Source organism: Cyprinodon variegatus, unplaced genomic scaffold (genome assembly GCF_000732505.1).
Source record: "Cyprinodon variegatus isolate N-32 unplaced genomic scaffold, C_variegatus-1.0 Scaffold21, whole genome shotgun sequence".
In the NCBI taxonomy this organism is placed as follows: Eukaryota; Metazoa; Chordata; class Actinopteri; order Cyprinodontiformes; family Cyprinodontidae; genus Cyprinodon; species Cyprinodon variegatus.
The window spans coordinates 2,323,190-2,343,823 of NW_015150474.1; the positions used below are offsets into that span (position 1 = coordinate 2,323,190).

At 40.4% G+C, this 20,634-nt stretch overlaps 1 protein-coding gene across 1 annotated transcript in view; it reads left to right on the plus strand.

Annotated features, from left to right (window-relative positions):
• trip11 (thyroid hormone receptor interactor 11) overlaps positions 1–20,457 on the plus strand; it is a 28,999-nt gene extending 8,542 nt beyond the window's left edge. The window contains exons 3-21 of the mRNA XM_015390673.1: positions 1,066–1,176; positions 1,285–1,587; positions 2,633–2,701; positions 2,859–3,024; positions 3,152–3,478; positions 3,597–3,637; positions 3,724–3,816; positions 4,100–4,309; positions 5,118–8,111; positions 8,195–8,335; positions 8,468–8,661; positions 8,798–8,961; positions 9,051–9,154; positions 9,229–9,328; positions 11,260–11,341; positions 12,369–12,483; positions 18,549–18,671; positions 18,750–18,891; positions 18,987–20,457. Of these exons, the coding sequence (XP_015246159.1) occupies positions 1,066–1,176; positions 1,285–1,587; positions 2,633–2,701; positions 2,859–3,024; positions 3,152–3,478; positions 3,597–3,637; positions 3,724–3,816; positions 4,100–4,309; positions 5,118–8,111; positions 8,195–8,335; positions 8,468–8,661; positions 8,798–8,961; positions 9,051–9,154; positions 9,229–9,328; positions 11,260–11,341; positions 12,369–12,483; positions 18,549–18,671; positions 18,750–18,891; positions 18,987–19,198 (5,691 nt within the window). The 3' untranslated portion in view covers positions 19,199–20,457. The remainder of the gene's footprint in view (positions 1–1,065; positions 1,177–1,284; positions 1,588–2,632; positions 2,702–2,858; positions 3,025–3,151; positions 3,479–3,596; positions 3,638–3,723; positions 3,817–4,099; positions 4,310–5,117; positions 8,112–8,194; positions 8,336–8,467; positions 8,662–8,797; positions 8,962–9,050; positions 9,155–9,228; positions 9,329–11,259; positions 11,342–12,368; positions 12,484–18,548; positions 18,672–18,749; positions 18,892–18,986) is intronic.
• The last annotated feature ends 177 nt before the right edge of the window (positions 20,458–20,634 follow it).

The window sequence follows — 20,634 nt, forward strand, 5'->3', positions numbered from 1 at the left end:
CATATCATAAGGACACCATGGTTTAAAAAATACTTTAAAAATCAAAATCAGCCTTGCAATAAAACAGCCATGGATTTAAATTTGTTAGTAGATTTTCAGCTTACCTAAATGTGTGCTTAAGCACACGGAATAAAGTTTTTTTTAGAAATGCAAAATTTTAGACATAATTTTACCAAATATTTGAATCAGATTTTTGTTAGATTTCTTAATTTAAACATTACATTCATTTATTGGTCAGTACTTTAGTTTAGACCTATATTTCTGTTATTAGAATGATGACCTATTAGAAAGAAGTACACTTTAATGAAATTGGAGGAATATCACAGGTGGGGGCAACAAGTTTATCTTGTTCTGGGCCGAACCAAGGCTGTCAGCTGGTCAGCCCACCCCCACCGCTAAATTCTCAGCCTTCCAGACTGCAACTCTGGGTCCCTGAGCAAGACCCTTAACCCCACACTGCTCCCCGGGCGCCGCACAATGTCAGCCCACTGCTCCCCAAGGGGATGGGTTAAATGCAGAGATAAATTTCTCCAATGTGAGATCAATAAAGTTAAATTATTATTATTATTATGGAAACAAGGGCTGAACAATTTTCCCCAAAATCTAAATTACAATTATTTTCAACTAATATTTAAATATTTCAAGTTGGTTGTTGCAGAACTTTACTGTAACCTTAGTTTGAAAAATTGCTCACTTTGTACTTGCTTGCATGGATCTGCACGCTAGCTGCAACTTGCTCTTCTCTTCTTTGTGGAAGCAAACCCACCTCAAGTATATTACTGCCACCTAATGGCTGGAGTGAAGAAGTCAGTGTCTTATTATTTTTAAATGTAAAGTGACATAAATTTGATTTTTTTTTTATATTATAGTTGTTTATTCTAGATTTTTTTCATCAAATTTAATTAAAAAAATAAGGACATTCTTTTCTATAATAAGTGAATATTTGACTAGATCTGAATTAAGTGAACAGTTGGAGGAAACCTAGTTTCTCATACCCTGTATGAATACATTCCCTGGATTTCGTTGTGCTTTTTGGTGACCCTTCATGTTCTTCTCTGTCTGCAGTATGACAGGTTGAAAAAACTTCACTCAGAGCTGGAGGAGAAGCTGGAGGCATCAGAGATCCAGATTAAACAGCAGTCTGCTGAATACAGAACCCTGCTGCAACAGAAAGATGTGTGCTCATACATATTTATTATTTATATTTTTTAATTTCGACTTTTTTTTTTGGCAAACATCTTTTAGTCGATCAAAGTCTCTAAAGTTATGTCTGCTCTCCTCCAGGTGGAAATCAGCCACCTCAAAGTACGACAAACTAGCCTCCAAGAAGAAGTCCAGAAGCTGCAGCAGTCTGCGCAGTCTGCCTCCTCGTCAGCGGCCGTGCTGCCAGTGACCACATCTTCCCTAACTGCTACCTCCTCGTCTCCTTCCACCTTCCTGACACGTCACACAGGGTCTCATCATGGCTTCCAAGGCGACGAAGTGGACCTCAGTGATGTTCTGTGGTCGCAGCAAGAAATCAACAGGCTGTCCACAGAAGTCATGCGTCTAGAGGCGGAGGTAGCACATTGGAGGAGAATATCGCAGGTAGAAATAAGGAAAAGAAAACATGTGAAAATAAAGTGTTAAGATGTTAGTCAATAAAAGTTTGCTCTCCATAGTAATGGTTTAGAAATATTTGCCCAGGTTTTGTGATCCAGATAAGAGTGTGTGAATTTGGCGATCACTCTTATATTAACAAGAAATTTAAAATGGTTCAATAACGATAAATTACAATGTGATCATATACCATCATTGTACCGTAGCCTAGAATGGACAGTTTCAGTTCTGCTTCTCAGCTTGCTGTAGAAACTTGTCCTAAAGTTGTAGAAGCATTCAAACCAAATGGGAAAATTTCTGCCAGGATCACTTGCTGTTCGCTTGATACTTTGGCTTCCTGTTGAGATCACCGGGGTGAAATTCTCCCCAGCTCGCTTCACCACCTCATCAAATAGTATGAGTGTCTATCTGCTTACAGGTGTTACACCATATTCTGTCCCCCATGGGTCACAATATATGATGGAGCACACAATACGTTGTAACACCAGATCTTGTTGCCATTGCCATCAGATTCACTCCCAGATCAGCCAATACCACCATCTATTCGCTTCCATCTATCCAGGACCGAGCATCAGGAGCTGCTTTGTCCCTAAAGGGTGAAGACCGACGTGCTCTGGGGACTTTTTGATTGGGGAAAAAAAAAGCTTTGTCTCCAGTGCACTCCTTAAGCCCACGTAACAAACTCATCCAGTCTCCTGATTGGTTAACAGGGAAGTTTAGATTTTTTTCAACTTCCACCATATTGGAAGTGCTACTTTGCTTTGTCCACGTGTCTTAACACCACGTTGCTTCGCTTTGAACACCCAGAATGCACTGCTAATTTCCTTTGCATCGTTGACTTTGCAGTTGCTCCTGAAAGCACCTTTACATAGCGTTAACATGGAAACAACCCATTCCAGTCCATTTGGTTTGAATGTACCTTAAGAAAAGAGGATGATTTAGGGATTTTTGTATTTTTGTTTGTCTGTTCAACTTTTATCAACAGTAAAAGTTCCATTTTTTTATTGTTTTTTTATACTACGTTCTCCTTTAGACATCAACCACAACAGGAGCTGGTAATGGCGACCAGGGAGAGATTCTCAAACTACAGAGGACTATTAAGGTAGCTGTAGTCATTCATGTTGCCAGTTTACTCTTTCTTGTAAACAGTCTTCATTAAAACACTTGGAATGCACAATGCTGTCTTTTAATACTACTTTTTTTTTACTATTATTATTTATGACTAATGATACTGCACATTTTAATCTGTGTTGAAACAGGAGTTACGAGATGAAATGAGTCGAGAGGTGGATGAGCATCAGCATGAGCTTGCAGCCATACAGGATGCCCAGCGACAGAAGTTGGCAGAAATTACACGGCGCCATAGAGAGGAGCTCTCAGAGTATGAGGAGAGGATCGAAGAACTGGAGGAGCAGATACAGAGCGGTTTGATTATTTTTATTATTTTAGGATGTTTTTTTGATGATCATTATTATTTTATTTTATTACCAAATAACAACAGTGATTTATGTCAGAGAAAACAACAAAATATCATCTAACTGATTCTCTACAGGGGGCGGTCACGTCAGTTCCCTGTCAGATTCCTCCAAACTACAGGAGCTCCAGAAGGAAATTCGGTCCCTCCAGGAAGCAGCTGAACAACGTGAGAAGCAGCTGGCCGAGCTATCAGCCAGTCTGGAGGATGCACGGACGAAACAGACCTCTCTGCAGCAGGAAAGGGATGAAGCCCAGGAGGAGAACGCAGACCTGCTGCAGAACTACTCGCGGCTGCAGGCTTCAGTAACTGAACTCCAGACACGAGTACAGGAGCAGGAGGGGAAGGCTCTGCAAAAAAACCAATATGAGCATGAGATCCAAAACTTAAGAAATAACTTAGAAGGTGGGGTTAAAGTTGTCTGTTATACAGACTTTGGTTTACAAGATAAACTTCCATCTTCAAGAATAGCATCTTTGTCTCAACTTTTTAGGTGAAATAATTTTTCCTCTTTTTTTTTTAGCTGCAGAAAAGGAGATAGAGAGACTGAAGAACATTTCAGAGGCAAGTATGAACAGAAGCAATGCGTTTCGTTATAATTATATCTGTATATTTTCTGCTGCTTATTGTTCTTTTATCTTCACTCCAAGGATGAGCCAAAGGAAGAGGTTGCGGACATCTTGGAGTTAAATACCATTATTGGGACGTTAAGGCAAGAGAAGGAAGCTCTGGAACAAGAAAAGGTTGGCTATACGGCTGCAACTAATAATTATTTTGCTATACGATTAATATGTTGATTTTTTAAAAATATTTTTTCAATAAATCGATTAATAATCAGATAGCCAAAGGTTCCGTTAGACGGGTATAGGCTGTACTTTTTTTTTTTTTGGCCCTTTTCAGGCCGATTCTCTAGCCCAGTTTCAGCCTCATTTTGCGTCTTCTTATTAGATGTGAAAATCGCTAACATCTGTGGACTGTTGGAGCGTTAAAATAAAGCAACTTTCCTGAATGTTTTTATCCTCACAGCTTAACCTGCAGCACAGCCTGAAACTAGCAGAGGAGCAGACGGTTGGCCGTAATGCATCGTTGATGGAGTCTGATGAGGCAGAGTCTCTAGAGCATCTGAAGGTAGAGCTGGAGAGGAGAGAGAAGATCCTGAGAGCAACCGAGGAGGAACGCGACACCCTGATGTCTGAGCTGGAGGAGTTGGACCGACAGAACCAAGAAGCTACACAGGTCTGCTCTACAGCAGCGCCGTCTTCATTATCCAACTGTTTAATGATAATTCAAATGATATATCTGAGTATAATCTTAAATAACCCCAACTTTTTGGAACTACAAATCAAATATAAGTTCCAAATCAGACTTGGAAAAATGTCTTTGGACCCCTGGTGAAAATGTATATCAGGTATTTGTTCATCTTTTCAGACAAGAGAGGAGAAATTTCTGTTTAAAAAACTTTAAATGATTAAGACCCCCAATAGTTCTTTCAAACCAATATTTATTTTGATTATTACATTACTTTGATTATTATTTACTTCCTTACCCTGGGGTGTTAATCTGATCTGACAGAGCCTCACTTCCGTAAATTTGTGTGATCCAGGCGGGAAAAAAAACTCAACTATGTGCTGCCACAATGCAGACTGAGCAGATAAAGGATATAAAAAATAAAATGAATAGCAAAAAACAAATTTTCTCTGTAAATATTTACTCAAGCTATAACAGTTTGCTTTGGTCAGACAGAACTACGGCCTATACATACTTATTACTTTAGCCATGAAAGAGATTTTTTAAATTGAATTACCAAACTTTTTCACAGTAAAACAATCTAAATCAGAAATTGACAAATTAATGATTGAACTTCCATGTTATTTTGCCAAAAGAAACAAGTTATGTTAGGGAACCGGGCTGCTATTATTTTTTTTTTTCTATTTCTCCTAGTCTGTATTCAGTGCAATATGAAAGCTTAGGAATTAAGTACCTGCTGATATGTATTTAGCAACGTAATGAGTAATAATTGAGTTTATTTCCATCACTATTTCAGCATTTCATCACAGCGAAGGAGCAGCTCTCTGGACAGTTGAAGGAAGCGGAGGCAGAGCTGATCAGAACAACTGCAGAGCTCAACACCACCAAGGACCTGAAAAGAGCACTAGAGCAGGAGCTGGAGACCCAGAAAGAGAAAATGAGCCAAAGCGCGTTCACCCTTAATGACCTCCACATGAGCAAACAACAGCTGGAACAGACGGCGAAGGAGCTGAGAGATGCACTGGGACGTGCACAGGAGCAGAGTCGGGAAGCACGCAGAGAAGTGGCTGAGCTGAAGAAGAGTCTGCAGGAGCGAGAGGAGGAGTTAGCTGCTGCTGAAGCAGAGAGGCATGTAGCGGGTGGACAGAGCGAGGCTGAGAGAGTCAAGGAAGAGCTGGAAGGGAAGGAGAGGGAGCTATCAGATCTCAGGAAAGAAATGGGAGAAATGAGGAGCGTCTATGAAAAGGGGAAGTCTGAGGAGTACGAGCTGAAGATGGAGAAGAGGAGGATGAAGGAGGAGCAGGAGAAGGCTTTAGAGAAGGTAGAAGAACTAAACAGGCAGCTGAAAGAAAACCAGACGTCTCTTAACAGGATGGTGAAGGAGAAGGATACTCGTATTGAAGCTTTGAAGCTGGAGAAGAATCAGCTTGAAGTTGAGCTGTCCCAGGCAGAGAGAACACTATCAGAGCAGGTCAGACAGTACCAGCAGACCATAGAGGAACTGACCCGAGCCCGATCCCTGGACGCCTCAGCTCTGCAGACCGAGCACGAGACTGCAATCAAACTAAACCAGGAGAAAGATCTGGAGATCGCCAAGCTGAGGAGAGACATGGACCAGCTGGCGTCAGACCATAGAGACACTAACGAGATGCTGTCAATCACAGTCGCAGGGCAGAAGCAGCTGACGGACCTGCTCCAGGAGAAGGACGCCTTTGTGGAAACCTTGAAGCAAAACGCTGCAGATTTACAGAAGGAGATGGAGAACAGGGAATCTGTCATGTGCAAAGAGGTAGAAATCCTCAAACAAGCGATGGAGGAAAAGGATAAACAGCTGGGTGGGATGAAGGAGGAGAACAGCCATTTGAAAGAGGAGATTGATCGACTGAAGGATCAACAGAGCAGACCTCAGCCTCTGGCTGAACCCAAAACACTGGATATCATTACAGAGCTGGAGGCGGAGATCACCCAGCTGAAATCCTCCAGGAATGGTTTGGAGGAAGAGCTTCGGTCCCTCAAAAGATCGTTGGAGGAGCAGCAGGTCTCTATGCAGACGCTGCAGAGCGAGCTTGAACAGGCCCACAGCCGCCATCAGCAGACCGCTCTCAACTATGACCGACTCATTCATGCCAAAGATGAAGAAATAACCCGCCTCCAGCAAAGTTTGGATCTGCTCAGTGAGGGTCACCTTCCAGCTTTCCAGGGACAAGTTATCCTCCAGGAGGAAAAGACGCAATCTCTAAACCAGGAGAACGGCAATGAGAAGCACGACCTGTCCAAGGTTGAGATAGAGAAACTGGTTCGTGGCATCAAGGAGAAAGAGACTGAGATCAGCCAGCTGAATGAGAAGAACCTGTCACTCACCAGGCAGCTGGATCAGCTGGTGGTCTCTCACAACGAAGTTGGCAAACTCTCTCAATTGATCCAACAGAAAGATCTGGAAATCCAGGCGCTTCACGCTCGGGTCACGACGGGACACAACCAGGACGTAATTTATTTACAACAGCAGCTGCAGGCGTTCGCCGTGGAGAGAGAGCAGATGTTAGCTGTTCTTAATGAGAAGACCAGAGAGAACAGCCAGCTCCGGTCCGACTACCACCGCCTCATGGACATCGTGGCCGCGAAGGAAGCCGCTTTGGCGAAGCTTCAGCAGGAGAATCAGCGCCTCTCCAACATGAGCGATCCCTCTGGAAGCCAAGAAATGTTCAAGGAGACAATCCAAAACCTGTCTCGAATTATCAGGGAGAAGGACATCGAAATTGATGCTCTGACTCAGAAGTGTCAAACCTTAGTGACCGTCTTGCAGTCTACAGGAGGCGAGCCAGGCGCTGCATCTGGGGGGGTCAGCAGCAACCAGTTTGAGGAGCTGCTCCAGGAAAGGGACATGCTGAAGCAGCAGGTGAAGAAGATGGAGGAGTGGAAGCAGCAGGTGATTACAACGGTCAAGAACATGCAGCACGAGTCCGCACAGCTGCACGAAGAGCTGATCGCGCTGCAGAGCCAGGTCTCTGCCGACAGCGACTGTAGCTCCAAGCTGTCTGTGGACTACGCTCGTTTGATCCAAAGCTATGAGCAGAAGGAGAAGAGGCTGGGAGGTCTGAGCCTTGAACTTGCACAGGTCCAGCAGACCATCAGTCAGCTCAGCACCACCAAGGACGTTCTGCTGGGTAAACTGGATAGCGTTGTGCAGACCCCTGAGGCGGCGGCCACCCAGTCGAGCAGTCGCTCTCTAACAGCCGAGGCCCAAACACAACAGAATGTCTCTCCTATAAACGACAACCTGCGGAGAGATGCTGAAGCTCTGCAAGCACAACTGGCAGAGAAAGAAAACCTGATAAGGACACTTCAGGAAAACAACCACCGGCTCTCCAACGCAGCGTCCAACTCGGAGAGCGAACAGAAGAGCCAGGCGGAGGAGGTTCGTCAGATCCGAGAGAGACTGGAGTCCCTGCAGAGGTCCGTTAGGGAGAAAGACCTGCTCATAAAAACCAAAGGAGACCAGTTCAGCCAAGTGAGTGAAGCGTTGCGCAACCGTGAAAACGACAACGAGGTGTTAAAGCAGGCCGTGACCAACCTGAAGGAGCGTGCCCTCATCTTGGAAATGGATGCGAAAAAGCTGAAGGAAGAGAACGAGGCGGTGGCTGCTCGCTCTCGAGAAAAGGAGTCTGAGTTTAGAGCTCTACAGGAAACAAACATGCGAGTTTCTCTTCTGCTCAGAGAGAAGGAGTTTGAACTAAGTGCAATAAGCGAGAAGGCGGCCACGGTGGAGAGGATGCTGAAGGACAAAGAGCTGGTCAGTTTGAAAAAAGTCCAGCATTGAGACAATAAATAAAATCCTTAATTGAACGATTTGTACTGACGCTGATTGTGTCTCAGGGTAAATCTGGGGAGCTGAACCAACTCCTGAATGAGCTGAAGTCCATGCAGGAGAAAGCGGTGATGTTCCAGCAGGAGAGAGATCAAATGATGATGGCACTTAAGCAGAAGCAAATGGAAAGCACGGCACTTCAGTCTGAGGTAAGTTTAAACACCTGCAGTTTTAGTTTTAAAAGGGAAGAGAGTGAAACAGGATTTTAGTAATTACATTCACATCATTAAAAAACCTGCAAGACAAACGTTGTTCCTGAGAAGACCTTCTGCTTTTCACAGTTGCAGCATACCAGGGAAAAAGAGCAACGCCTCAACCTGGAGCTGGAACGGCTGCGGAACCACCTGTTGGAGATTGAAGATTCGTACACAAGAGAAGCCCTTGCTGCAGAGGACCGAGAGACAGAGCTGCGCCGGCGGGTGGCACTGCTGGATGAGAAATTGGCCACATCCTCAAATGCTGTGGAAAATGCCAGGTTTGCATATTTCAATTTATCTTTTCACGTTTTTCTGAAACTGCTAGCTGTGATGATTGATTCCTTCTGAGCACATTCTCTTCCATTATTTTTATTTATTTTTTTTATTCTATAAGCCTCCTGCTCTTGTTTCCAGCCAACAGGCCAGCATGCAGGTAGAGTCGCTACAGGAACAGCTGAGCAATGCGGTGAAGCAGAGAGACGACACACTCGCACAACTTAGAACCTCTCAGGAACAAGTCCGACAGTACGCAGTATCGCTCTCCAACCTGCAGATGGTGCTAGAGCAATTCCAACAAGGCACGTTAACAGAGTCGGCTTCTTGTAAAGTTGCAATAAGACTTTATTTTATTGTGTTAATTATTACTCTGCCTTCTTTTTTTTGTCAGAGGAGAAAGCCATGTACTCTGCAGAACTTGAGAAGCACAAAAAGGAGAAGGATGAGTGGAGAAGAAAAGCTCTCCTGCTGGAAGACCAAGCGTCTGCCCTTCAGGTAAATGGGTGCAAAGTAAATGCAGAAGAACGTTGCAGTGAAATGTTCCCATTTACTGATTTTATTTCTTTCAGGTAAACTTAGATGAAGCCAACGCTGCTCTAGATTCAGCATCTCGTCTCACGGATCAGATCGATCAGAAAGAAGAGCAAATTGAGGAGCTAAAGAAACAAGGTGAGATGCAGGTGGATTTTTTTACCCATCCGACTATAAATGCCTATTCAGCAATCATGAATTTGTTCCCATACCTTCTTGTTTAACCCTAGTGTCCTCAACTATTTTCACTTTTTGTATTCCTTTTGGTACTAGTATATTTTAAAAGTTTATACAGATACATTTCTATATAAACCTTGAAGCAGGGGGGATTTACCATTAGGCAATACTAGGCGGTTGCCTAGGGCCCCGAGTTCCTGGGGGCCCCCATAAAACTCTGTTTCTATGTATGATTAATACAACTATTCCTTATTTGTGCACATTAATTATATTTTTGATAAAAATCCTTTCGCTAAAATGCCAACAAAACGCTGATAATATAAAGTGTGTCTCAGCCCCCCCTTCAGTGTCCACCATATTGGATCAGTCCATTTGCTGCACATGTTCAGAAAGGTCCAAACAGACAGCAGCAAACCATTTGAAAAGAAACGATGCAAAGAGCAGTGTTGCTAACTTAGCGCTTTAGTCGCTATATTTAGCCACTTTTCAGACCCCTCTAGCACTTTGATACAAAAAAAAGCACCTAGCACCAAATCTAGCGACTTTTTTCTGCTACTGGAGACTTTGGAGACAACATCTAAAAGCAGCGAACTCTGCTCTCCAGAGCAAGTAGATTGGTAACCCCGCCTCCTGCTCTCCTCTATCTTGTCTGCTGTCATGATTCATGCAGCTATTATTTCATCCAAATGAAAAATGGAGAACAGAGAAGCAGATCATGGCTTGTCTACAGTGAAAAGAAGGACTGGGTTATTTACTTTTGCCGTTGCCTTTTTGGAAACACAGGAAGGAGCAATCAGCTAAGTGAGCTTAGTGCTTGGAAAAAATCTTTCATTCCTTTAGAGACAGCATGAAAAGTCAGCTGAGTACAAAACATAGAGAGGAAAACAAGAAGAAAAGGGACAAGAAGAGAGGGACAAAACGTAGAACAGAGAATGGATGTCTATTCTATTAACATTTCTCTATCTGTAGAATGGGTCTGTTATATGTGCTGTCTTCTCCATTCAGAGGGCCCCCTGCCTGTCTTTGCCTAGGGCCCCACATTTCCTAAATCCGCCCCTGCTTTGAAGTCCAACATTTAATCTATCACACTGATCACACCAAAATAACGGAGCAATCATTGAGGTTTTTCCTTAGAAACAGCCGACCACCTTCCCTCACTGTAAACCATGAATCGGTGAAACAAAATTGCTCTAAATTAAAGAAAATTGATCACTGTTTTTTTTATTTTCATTTTAGCCAAGAAACATCCCCCGAGCTAAGAACTAAAGAATGAATGTGTTGTACCTGGAAAAACATATTAGGGCAAACCTCTGAAAAAAAAACTAAATATAATTTTGGACTACATACTGAGTTATTAGGTTATGAAAAACAAACAGAAAAAATGTCCCTATGACCTCATCTCAAAACTGACCTACAGAGTAAATGTATTTATCCATCTCACTCTTATCAGGTATAGAATTACATCACAGCAAATTCTCAGACTGTTTTTGTTTCAGGGTTATTTAGTTCAGGCCTGCTTTAGTTCAGGCCTGAATTGAGCCTTTATCTTTACCTTACTGGTCTATATATACTTACTATGGCATATCTGGAAAAAATAACTCTAGCTTCCTTGCTGCTGGCCATCTTTGTCCACATTTCATGTTTTTTATGTTTGTTAAAATAGATAAAATTCATGAAAAACAGGTATTGCATCCTTTACCACAACATTAGATGTTTTTAGTTATTTAGTTTGCCACCATAGATACACCAAGCGAAGATCTAAAGGAGTAATTGTGCTGATTATGGCCTAAACTTCTGCAAAGATGGATATTATGTTTGCAGAAGAAACATTAAATATGTTTCATTAGATTTTCTTTGAGGAATCCCCGCAGTAATCTTTGTTTGTGTTGCAGTGGAAGTGAGGCAGGAGATGTTGGAGGAGGCACAAAAGAAACTCATGAACCTTCTGAACAGCACAGAAGGAAAGATAGACAAGTAAGTTGAGCTTTTATGTCACATCTTTTTATTAATACTGTTAGATTAGGATTCTGGAAAAAAAAAAAAAACTTTAGATCAGAAATGTCCAACACACGCGTTATACAATGCCTTAACACATTTCTGTCTACGAAGAATTTTAAATGTTTGCATCCTGGTAGTCTTGAGACGATTGTCACTATATAATTAAACTGGATTTAAGAAATAAAGTTTTGCAACATGGCTGTAAATTTGATACCAAAACAGTTTTACAGTTTTTTGCTGTTAAATGTTTGGAAAATGAACTGTTATCTAGTCTGCACTGGTCAGAAATTGTGAATATCTGATCTTCAGGTTATAGTAAAGCTTTTAATAAGTTACTGGTATGGAATTTGGCTAATGATAAACTAGGAATGTAAAATAACAGCAATGCAAAATATTGATTTTTACTAAGAAAAGCAAAGAAAATATGTTTATAAAGTTAACTTTAAATAATATATATATATAATTTGCCAAATACTCACAATTTGTTCTGCTAGCATTGCATTACTGGAGGAGTTAGAGGCATTTCTTAACTCTGAGTTGTTCGAAATGCTGCCAAAATTCACCGGTCCATCATGGTCCGTCACTTTCATCAATAGTGAAGGTTTATCTTTTTAGTTTGTGTTGAGTCTTGTTGCCATTTGCTAATAGGGATGGGTCTTTGTGCATTCAAGCAATTTTGTTTTCTTTTTATTTATTTTTTTATTCAACAATGAAAAACAAAACAAAAACACTAGTGTTTTTTTTTTGTTATTGACCCAAAACCAGAAAAATAAACCATTACATTCCTCCTCAATGGCGAGTTCCTGAAATCATGATGAAATCTGTAAACTGTTATCAATGAGGGCTGATCCTTTCTGGTGAACTTTGAAAAAACTTAGCAGCAGATCTAAAAAAGTTTAGAAATAAAATGGCCTGGTTCTTGTTTTCATTTTGAGATGGAAGGACTAAATGTTTAACCCTGAATTGTCATTATTCAGCCATGTGTTTGCTGTTCCGTCTGCAGGGTTCTGATGCGCAACCTGTTTTTGGGCTACTTCCACACACCCAAAACGAAGCGGGCCGACGTGCTTAGGCTCATGGGAAGTGTGCTGGGACTGAGCCGAGAACAAGTCGATCAGGTTAGAGCTCCAGCTTGCTTTTATCCTCAGAAAAAAGCATATTTGAAAAAATACCAGGAAGCATACCAGGAAAAAAATATATATTGTCCAATTATATATATATATTTTACAATTCTGCTATCTATGTGAGGCAATTAGAAAACTGAAAAATGTTTTTTTGAAAAAAACAAGTTTTTATTTTTTGGATATCACATGTCTACTACAGTGGACATCGGAACTCCATACATTTGAAAACTGAGCCTTCATGGCAACGAGTTACTCGAAAAGAAAAACCTTGCAACTTTAACACAACAGTGAGCTTACCATCAAAATAACTGTCCATTACTTTTAGTTTAGTTTTGCTGTTTTTATATAGTATGATAATAATAATAATAATTAAAATTTCTTGATCACACACTGAAGAAATTTAGCTCTGTATCTAAGGATTATCTAAGTAGTACTTTGAAGTCGATGAACTTCTTTGGTTACTTCGCAGTCACTCTTGCACTGAAGCCATGAATTGGTGATGGCCAGGTCAAAAAAGTGGAAAATTGCATGCACTGTCCATTTACGAGTGTGAGATGCCATCTTGTAGAAACTCAACATCTGGTCCCTCGAGTCCACGCCACCCACGCTTTTGTTGTACTGAGCAACTAGACAAACACTTTTTTCTTCTTGGACAATTTTCTGCATGTCTTTTGAGGTTCAATGCCATAGGCAGAGGATGCCATAACAACTGGCTTGTTGTCCAACAACTTTATGACTGCAAGTTCGGGAGTTCTTCATCTGAATACATCTCCGAATCCCCTCTTCCTTCTTTTTAAAATCTTTGTACCCTAGGATCTTGTTACTGTTATTCATTATGGTTCCAGTTCCTGTCAGGCCTTTTGTTATGAGGATGTCAGGGAGGTTTAATATTATAAAGAACCAGTCAAAGAACAGTTTATGTTCCTGCGGGGAACAAACTCTGCCAAGTAAGAGGTACACACTGTTGCACCGGGCATTAACCAGTAAATAGACACATTTGCTCATCCATGCACAATTTCCCCATTCTAGGAAGACTCGGATTTTCTTGCCTTATTTTTGTCAAGAGGGGCCTGATTCTCATCAAGAGATCAGTTCTTTTATCCTCGTTTGACACATCAAGGTCGGTAACGACCTTAAAGGAATTTCTCAACTTGTAAAAGAGATTTCTGTTCATGGATTTTACCACAACTTGAACTCTGGTGTTTGAGGTTCAATATTTTTTTAATGTTTGGATATACTAGACAGCCCATGTAAATTGAGTTTCCAAAAAACGTCTTCAGTTCTTCACACATCGTTTTTAGTGTTGCTCCAGACACAGGACTTCACGCTGATTTGTGCACTGCACCATTTGTTCAAACACAGAGTCATCAATTTACTGCTTAAAATAGTCCTTTGGGGTCCTGTTTTGGCGTGTCATGACATCATTGTTCTGAATAATGGGATGATCATCAAAGTTGGAATTTGAATATAAAAAAAATAGAGAAAAATAAAGTCTGTTATGAATCGTATTATTAGTTATATTTTATTATAGTTATTTGAGAAAATGTTACCCTTTTAGAAAATAAACTCAAGGCCTTCACAGTGGTCGCCTATGGGATGTGGACTGTCCTGCTTGATCTGACTCGTCTGCATCTGCTTGCCCTGTCTGAATTTCATTCTCAGAATTCTCTAAATCATCTGCGTCTGATTCTCCCTCAAACATTGGATCTTGATTTTTCTTCATCAATATCACTCAATATCTGAGTTTTTATCTACAATCCACAGTAAAATTATCTCTACATCTGAAGATGAGTATCTCAACTCAACTCAACTTTATTGTCAAATGTGCTAAATGTAAACATACAACACAGATGAAATTTCCGTCCTGCCGGAATCTTTCACACAAAATGGTGGAAATAACTTCAAATGTCCACTACAGAGGACATTTTTTAAACACTGAAATGCTATTTTAAAAGACTTCAAATAATTAAAAAGATGTTTCTATGTGTTGTTAGGACACTTGTATAAGATATGCAAACAACCTTTCAAGGCTAAATTAGCCAAAAAAAAAATAATATTTTGCACTCACTTTTCGTCTTCCTGTAAAATGTGCTTGAATTGATGGACGCCGTTTTCTGAGTGAGGAAGAGAAATGTACCAAAGCCCCACCCCTTCACATTTCGTATAATTGAAAAGCCCTAAATGTCCTCTGTAGAGATACCAAAAGGAGTTAATCATGTAATATGCAGTGGAAAGGAGATATTCAGATTTATAAATGTCCTCCATAGAGGACAAATTTGAATTACTGTTAGTCAGGAGGAGGCTAATTTCTTAAAGAAACGTTGTCTTGCCTGCAAGCTGAATTCTGGCTGTATTTGTTCATTCACAAACACACAGCACTTCATCTTGTCCCACTGGCCATTAGAGAACAGACCCCAGGATGGGTTCGCCAATCAGAGTATTATGGTTCATGGTGGGAAGAAGGCAAGATATGCTGAGTCCAGATCAAAACAAACATGGCAGCACGGGAGGAAGCACACACACACACACAGCTGCTGCTGTCACATCTGTTTAGTCTGATTTCATCTTAGAAAGGGAGGAACAAGAAAGTGAAGAAGACTGTTGAGTGGAAGCAGCAGGTGGTCAAAACTCCAGTTTGGTCTCTTATGTTGTACTGAATGAAAGTTTTATTTTTTAACTGTGAAATGCAGTCAGCAGCTGAGTTTCCATTGTGCCCAAAACCATGTGGATCTTCCTTAGATTTCAAAACTGTAAATTATTGCAATTGTGGTATTTCCATTAAATAGGAAGTACAATTAAAATTGTGCCTGAATACGTTTTTTTTTATGCGATAACTGATACAACATGCCAGCGGCGGATGTAGACACAGGAGATGTATCCATATTTCAGCCACGGCTCTAGTGCTCATGAAAATACTTCTGTTTAAAAAGCATCTTTCTTTTAACTTTGAGCCGAAATCATCTCACTGTGTGTCACGTCACGGAGTTTTACAGTGCCAACCAGACATGGGCAATGTGGAGTCAACAAGTCATCTCCATGTCATGTATTGGTTCTACCCAGCCACTGAAGCAGGTGAGTCCAACTTCACCGTGAATTAACCTGTGCAGATTGGACTCACCTGGTTAATTGGCTGGGTAGATTAAATACATGACATGGAGATGACTTGTTGACTCCACATTGCCCATGTCTGGTGCCAACACAATGTGGTTAAGGTAGGTGCTTCCTGAAGGGAACCTTCTTATGTAGATCATCTCAGGTTGCTCATCTTTACACGTCAGGGGAGGGGCTGCTTCTCAGACAGCAGAACTCATGAGGATTCATGCATGAATCACGGGAAATACTCATTTCGATGATGAAATGCCATTATAACGAAGGTAAAAGCTCAAATTAGTTGATTTTTTTTTTTTTTTTTATGATATACACCCTTTACACAAGTTTGAAAATCTGCTTTTCTGGATTAAGAAAAAATAGAAACGCATTTCTGCTCTCTATTAGCTTTGGAAGAAGAAACAAGTTTAAATTTGTTTTGCAAGAACCAAACTATGATTATTTAGCTAATCTAATAAACCCATTAGAACCAGAAAGTTTTTTCTCTGATTAAGATCTAATGATCTTCATATGAAAGCATCCTAACCCTCATTGGTTTAGCTCTAAATCTAGATCACATGACGTTTTCTTCAGAGCCATTTTTTCTAATAAAAAAGACACTGCCATGCAATTAAAGTCCAACAGCCCCTAAATAAGTACTCAGAGCTCAGGCCTGAAAAAGAAAGTATCGTTCCTTTCCAGATCTTTTTGGCTGGGGGCATTATGGGAGTCCATCCAGGGATTCCGAGGAGTATTACCCAACACCCTTAAAGGGAAACGCATACAAAGTAACAGGCAATCAGCCCCTTAGAAGAGCCACTTTTATTACCTTTAAGCTCCCTGTATGTTTTTCCCCTTCTTTGCCTCATCTCCTGTTAAACTATTTAAAGTTTCCATTTTACAGAAGCCAAGAGTCCCATAAAAATCTTCAGACTTTGAAGAAAGCAATTCAGTTCCTTTTGATTTGTCTATTAATCCTTACTCTTCCAGGCGGCCTAATACTAACCCAATAATTATTTACAATTTTACAGATGGTGAAGAATTATAGTTAATACAAATGAAATGAGTAAGATAATTTGAGGAGTAAATTATGTTCATAAAAGGCTTTAAAAAACTTAAATTATAGCTTTTATATAATAGGATTAAGTGCAGAATTCTAACACTTGTTCAAATGCTGGACGTTTATACTTTATAGTAGTTAATTTATCTGGATTTAAATCTTTTTTTTAGTAAATTATTCTCTTTTTAATCATTAGGCAAATCAAAGTTTACATTGATGCTTCAAATTTAATCTTTCTTTTTTATGAATGACCCCTGAATGCTATCTGTTCCTTGTTTACTTTATCTTCTACATTTTTGGCACGCTAAAAGTTCTTCATCGTTCTTTGTATGATAATACTTTGGTCTATACTGAAACAGAGCTGCCCTACCCCTGAGAGTACGATGCTCATTTGCCTGGATGAAACCAAAGCTTAAAGACTATTTCATTGGTGTTTATATGAAAGAACAACTCATAGAAGCGAATAAATTAGAAAATGGTTTCACATTTTTTCTTTTTACAAATATCTGATATTGTTTGGTATTAATTTATACTCTCCCTTCTACTCTTCACTAAATGACCTCCAATAAAAAAAAAACATATTTTATAATAAAGTCCACCTGATTGTCAGTGAATCTCAGTTCAAATCCAGCTGTTCAGAGAGCGTTTGTCAGAGAACATTAGTAATACCAAAAAACTAAGAGAAAGCTCCTTAATCTACCATCTTAAAATGGAAAGTGTTGCAACGTTTAGATGAAGCTGCCATGACAGCTGGCCAGCTATTAATCAGTTACGTAGAGTGACTCTGGAAGAGTTGCAGATACCCATTGCTCAGGTTGATAAATCAGCAGTTAGTTGTGCTCTTTACTATTTTGATTATTGAAGAGCTAGAGAAGTAAAACCCAGAAGTAACTGTTAGCTTTTTCCTTAACTAACTTATAACCTGGTATTTTTCTATGCTTCTGAATTGTCTTTACATTCATGTTTAGTCATTTTAAAAGGGGAAAAAAGTAAATAGAGCTTATCTGGACTTCTTTTCATACTCTGGTCCTTGCAAGGGGACACAGGAGAATTTGACTTGTGTGAATGAGTGTTCATGCATATGTTGCGTTAACAACATTAGCAGTTTGCCATCATGCTCTGGTCTCTTAATCAATGGGTAAAAAGTTAAACAAGTAAAAACTGTTACAGACTGTCTTTAAGTGAGTCCGTTTTTAGTGGAAATGGAGACGGGTGAGGTGAAAGCAAGCAGGTTAATGTTGGTTCATACATCAAGGAGGAGGAAAAATGCCCCTGTGGTCTTTTCTGATTTGGAAATATGAAACAGCGATGTAAAACTAAGCCACTGTCACACCCTGGATTTTTCAGCAGGTTTTAACTGAAGTCAAATGGCAAAAATATTCACAGTGTATTAAGTACCATGAGGGGCAGGAAGGTCTAAAGTCAATCAAAGGGGACGGTGTCCTGCAACTTTTTGTTGTTTCCCTGGTTTAATGCGTCTGAATCAGTTGACTGCAATTCAGTAAATTGAACTGGTTTGTTAATCAACCATCAATGGAAATCAGCTTTGCTGAAGCAGGACAACATCTAAAATCTGTACAACAGTGACCCTCAAGGACATTCTTTGTACCCCCAGATGTAGGAGATGTTTCCTTCATCAGATGATGGGCCCTGAATGTGAACTTTGATTTATAATCATTTTTAAAGTGAAATGTGATGGTGCTGTGGGGATGGTTTACTGTCAGAAAGGATAAAGTTATAAAAAGAATGGATGGAGGCAGACTAGGTTAAAGCTGTTAGAGGTTGCAGACTTGGTTTGAAGTGCAGATTCCAGTAGCACAGTGACCCTAAACAACCTAATTCAGATTAAGATTTTCTTCACCGATATTATCCCTGCAGTCTGACTTTTTTTTTTTGTATGTCCTTTCTCCAGATGTTGGAGGACGACGGACGCCACGGGGTTACTGGTTGGGTATCAAGCTGGCTGGGAGGCAGAGGAGCGCAAAGTGTCCCAAATACTCCACAAAGGCCGACCAGTGGGCAGGGCCTGAATTCTGTAAGTTGAAAACTAGCCATCATCTACACGTATTTCCCAGTGATTTGATTCTTTAAAGTAGCTCCCTTGTTGTTGCAGTCGTTCTCTGAGATGTTTGTAAAGTTCTTGGAGATGGAGTCGACCCCGTCCCTTCCGGCGCCAAGGCTTCCGGTCCATGACATCAAGCATCTAAACGCCCCGCCTCCCGGGAGAAGCGGTGGCTCTACTTCAGGCAGCACAGGTAAACTCAGTTTCTTTACTGTGATCCTGACCCAATCAAAAAGTGAGACTGTCTTCTGAACGATATTCCAAAGTCAACACACGTTCTTGTCATAGGAGCTACGGCTGGTTTGAGGCGAGCTGGTGAATCCAATCCTTTCCTGGCTCCTCGTTCCGCTGCGGTGCCGTTGGTGGCTGGTTCCGGCTCTGCTGGCTCAGGCCACCTGTTGATGAAGCCCATCAGCGACGCTCTGCCCACCTTCACCCCTGTGCCTGTCTCAGCTGAGGCCAGTGCTGGAGCTGTGCTCAAAGACTTACTAAATCAGTGATGAGCTCGACTACAAGTGCCACACAGATGTCTTAATTTATCCAACATGAATTCAGTCTAAAAGACTGAGGTATTTGAGCATCTCTGCTCTCTATTACTGCTCATTTTACTTCGAGCAATAAGAAATGATCTGACAGTACATTAAAGCAAAAAAAAATACTTTGAAGCTAAAGCAGGACTCTTTAAGGTTCGATTTCACTCTATGCAAAACACTTTCTACACATGAGTGAAACCGTTTATTCCTCAGTGTAACTTACACTTCTGGACTTGCAAATTGACTTCCAATACAGAAAGAAAGAAATGAAAACCTTTGTTAAACCCGTGTTAAACATCCAGAGTAAATCCAACAGATTCTGAACAAAAGTGACCTTATGAACTTTTGCAGTTGAAAGTGTCGGCTGAGCATCCATATGCAAGAGGAAACCTGCCCCTCGATTTGCATTTTAACAGCTTGTATTTTCTTGTTCCCTCAGCATTACAATTAGTTTAGTTTCTTCTGATCCAGGATTCAACTCAAAGCTCTGGCTGCAGCACACTACATGGAGATTTATGTGGGTCGGTACATCTGTTCAAACCATAAGGATTTTTTTTTTTTTTTTCCGTTGGAAAGTCTTGTGTTTTCCAGACAGCCAGACTTTGATATGCAACATGCACAATTATGGCTGCTGACTGTGGTTTTATCAGACTGCTCTTTATGTTCACATATTGCACCATTATAGATACATATATGTAAATTGGTATTATATATTTCGCTTTTTTTTTTTTTTTTTTTTTTTTTCTTCCAGTTATAGGCACAAAAGAAGGGTTGGAAGTCAAGTGCCTGCATTTCTGTAAAGTGAATAGTTGTATAATCAGAAATGTAAATGTTTAATATAAATATATATATATATTTACAAAATGTATAAAATAAAAACAAAGAGTGAAGTTTTGGGTAATCTGATCAGTGGAGGCCAGCATGTGACTGTGCCGCTCCACATTTTTGTACAGGCATCAATCAGCCACTGCAGGAATGTTACACAGGATGAGTCCAGGTGTGTTGATGAAATGTAAGAACTCTAAATCCTGACTGGTACCGGTAAATTCTGTTTTGTTTTGTTTTTTGGTTGATTTTATGTTTATTTTTTTCTGTGGATGGGTGTAAAAAAAAAAATGTTGAAACAGAGAGCTAAGCATTCGCTTTTCCTCAGACGTTCTGTTAAAGTCGATACCCATGATGCCCTGATTGGGATTTGACATTAAATAAAGGCGCCACGTTGGTGACCCATCTATTGAAGATTTCTTTCTTGCAAACATTTGCAGCATGTATTAAATGTGAGCTCTGAACCGACACAAATAGTAAAAAGGATTCACAGTTTGTCTTAAGGTAATTAATATCAACCGGATTTTCCTCTTTGTGGGTGTGATATAACCTGTAGCTTACAAATGTAAAGTAACAAG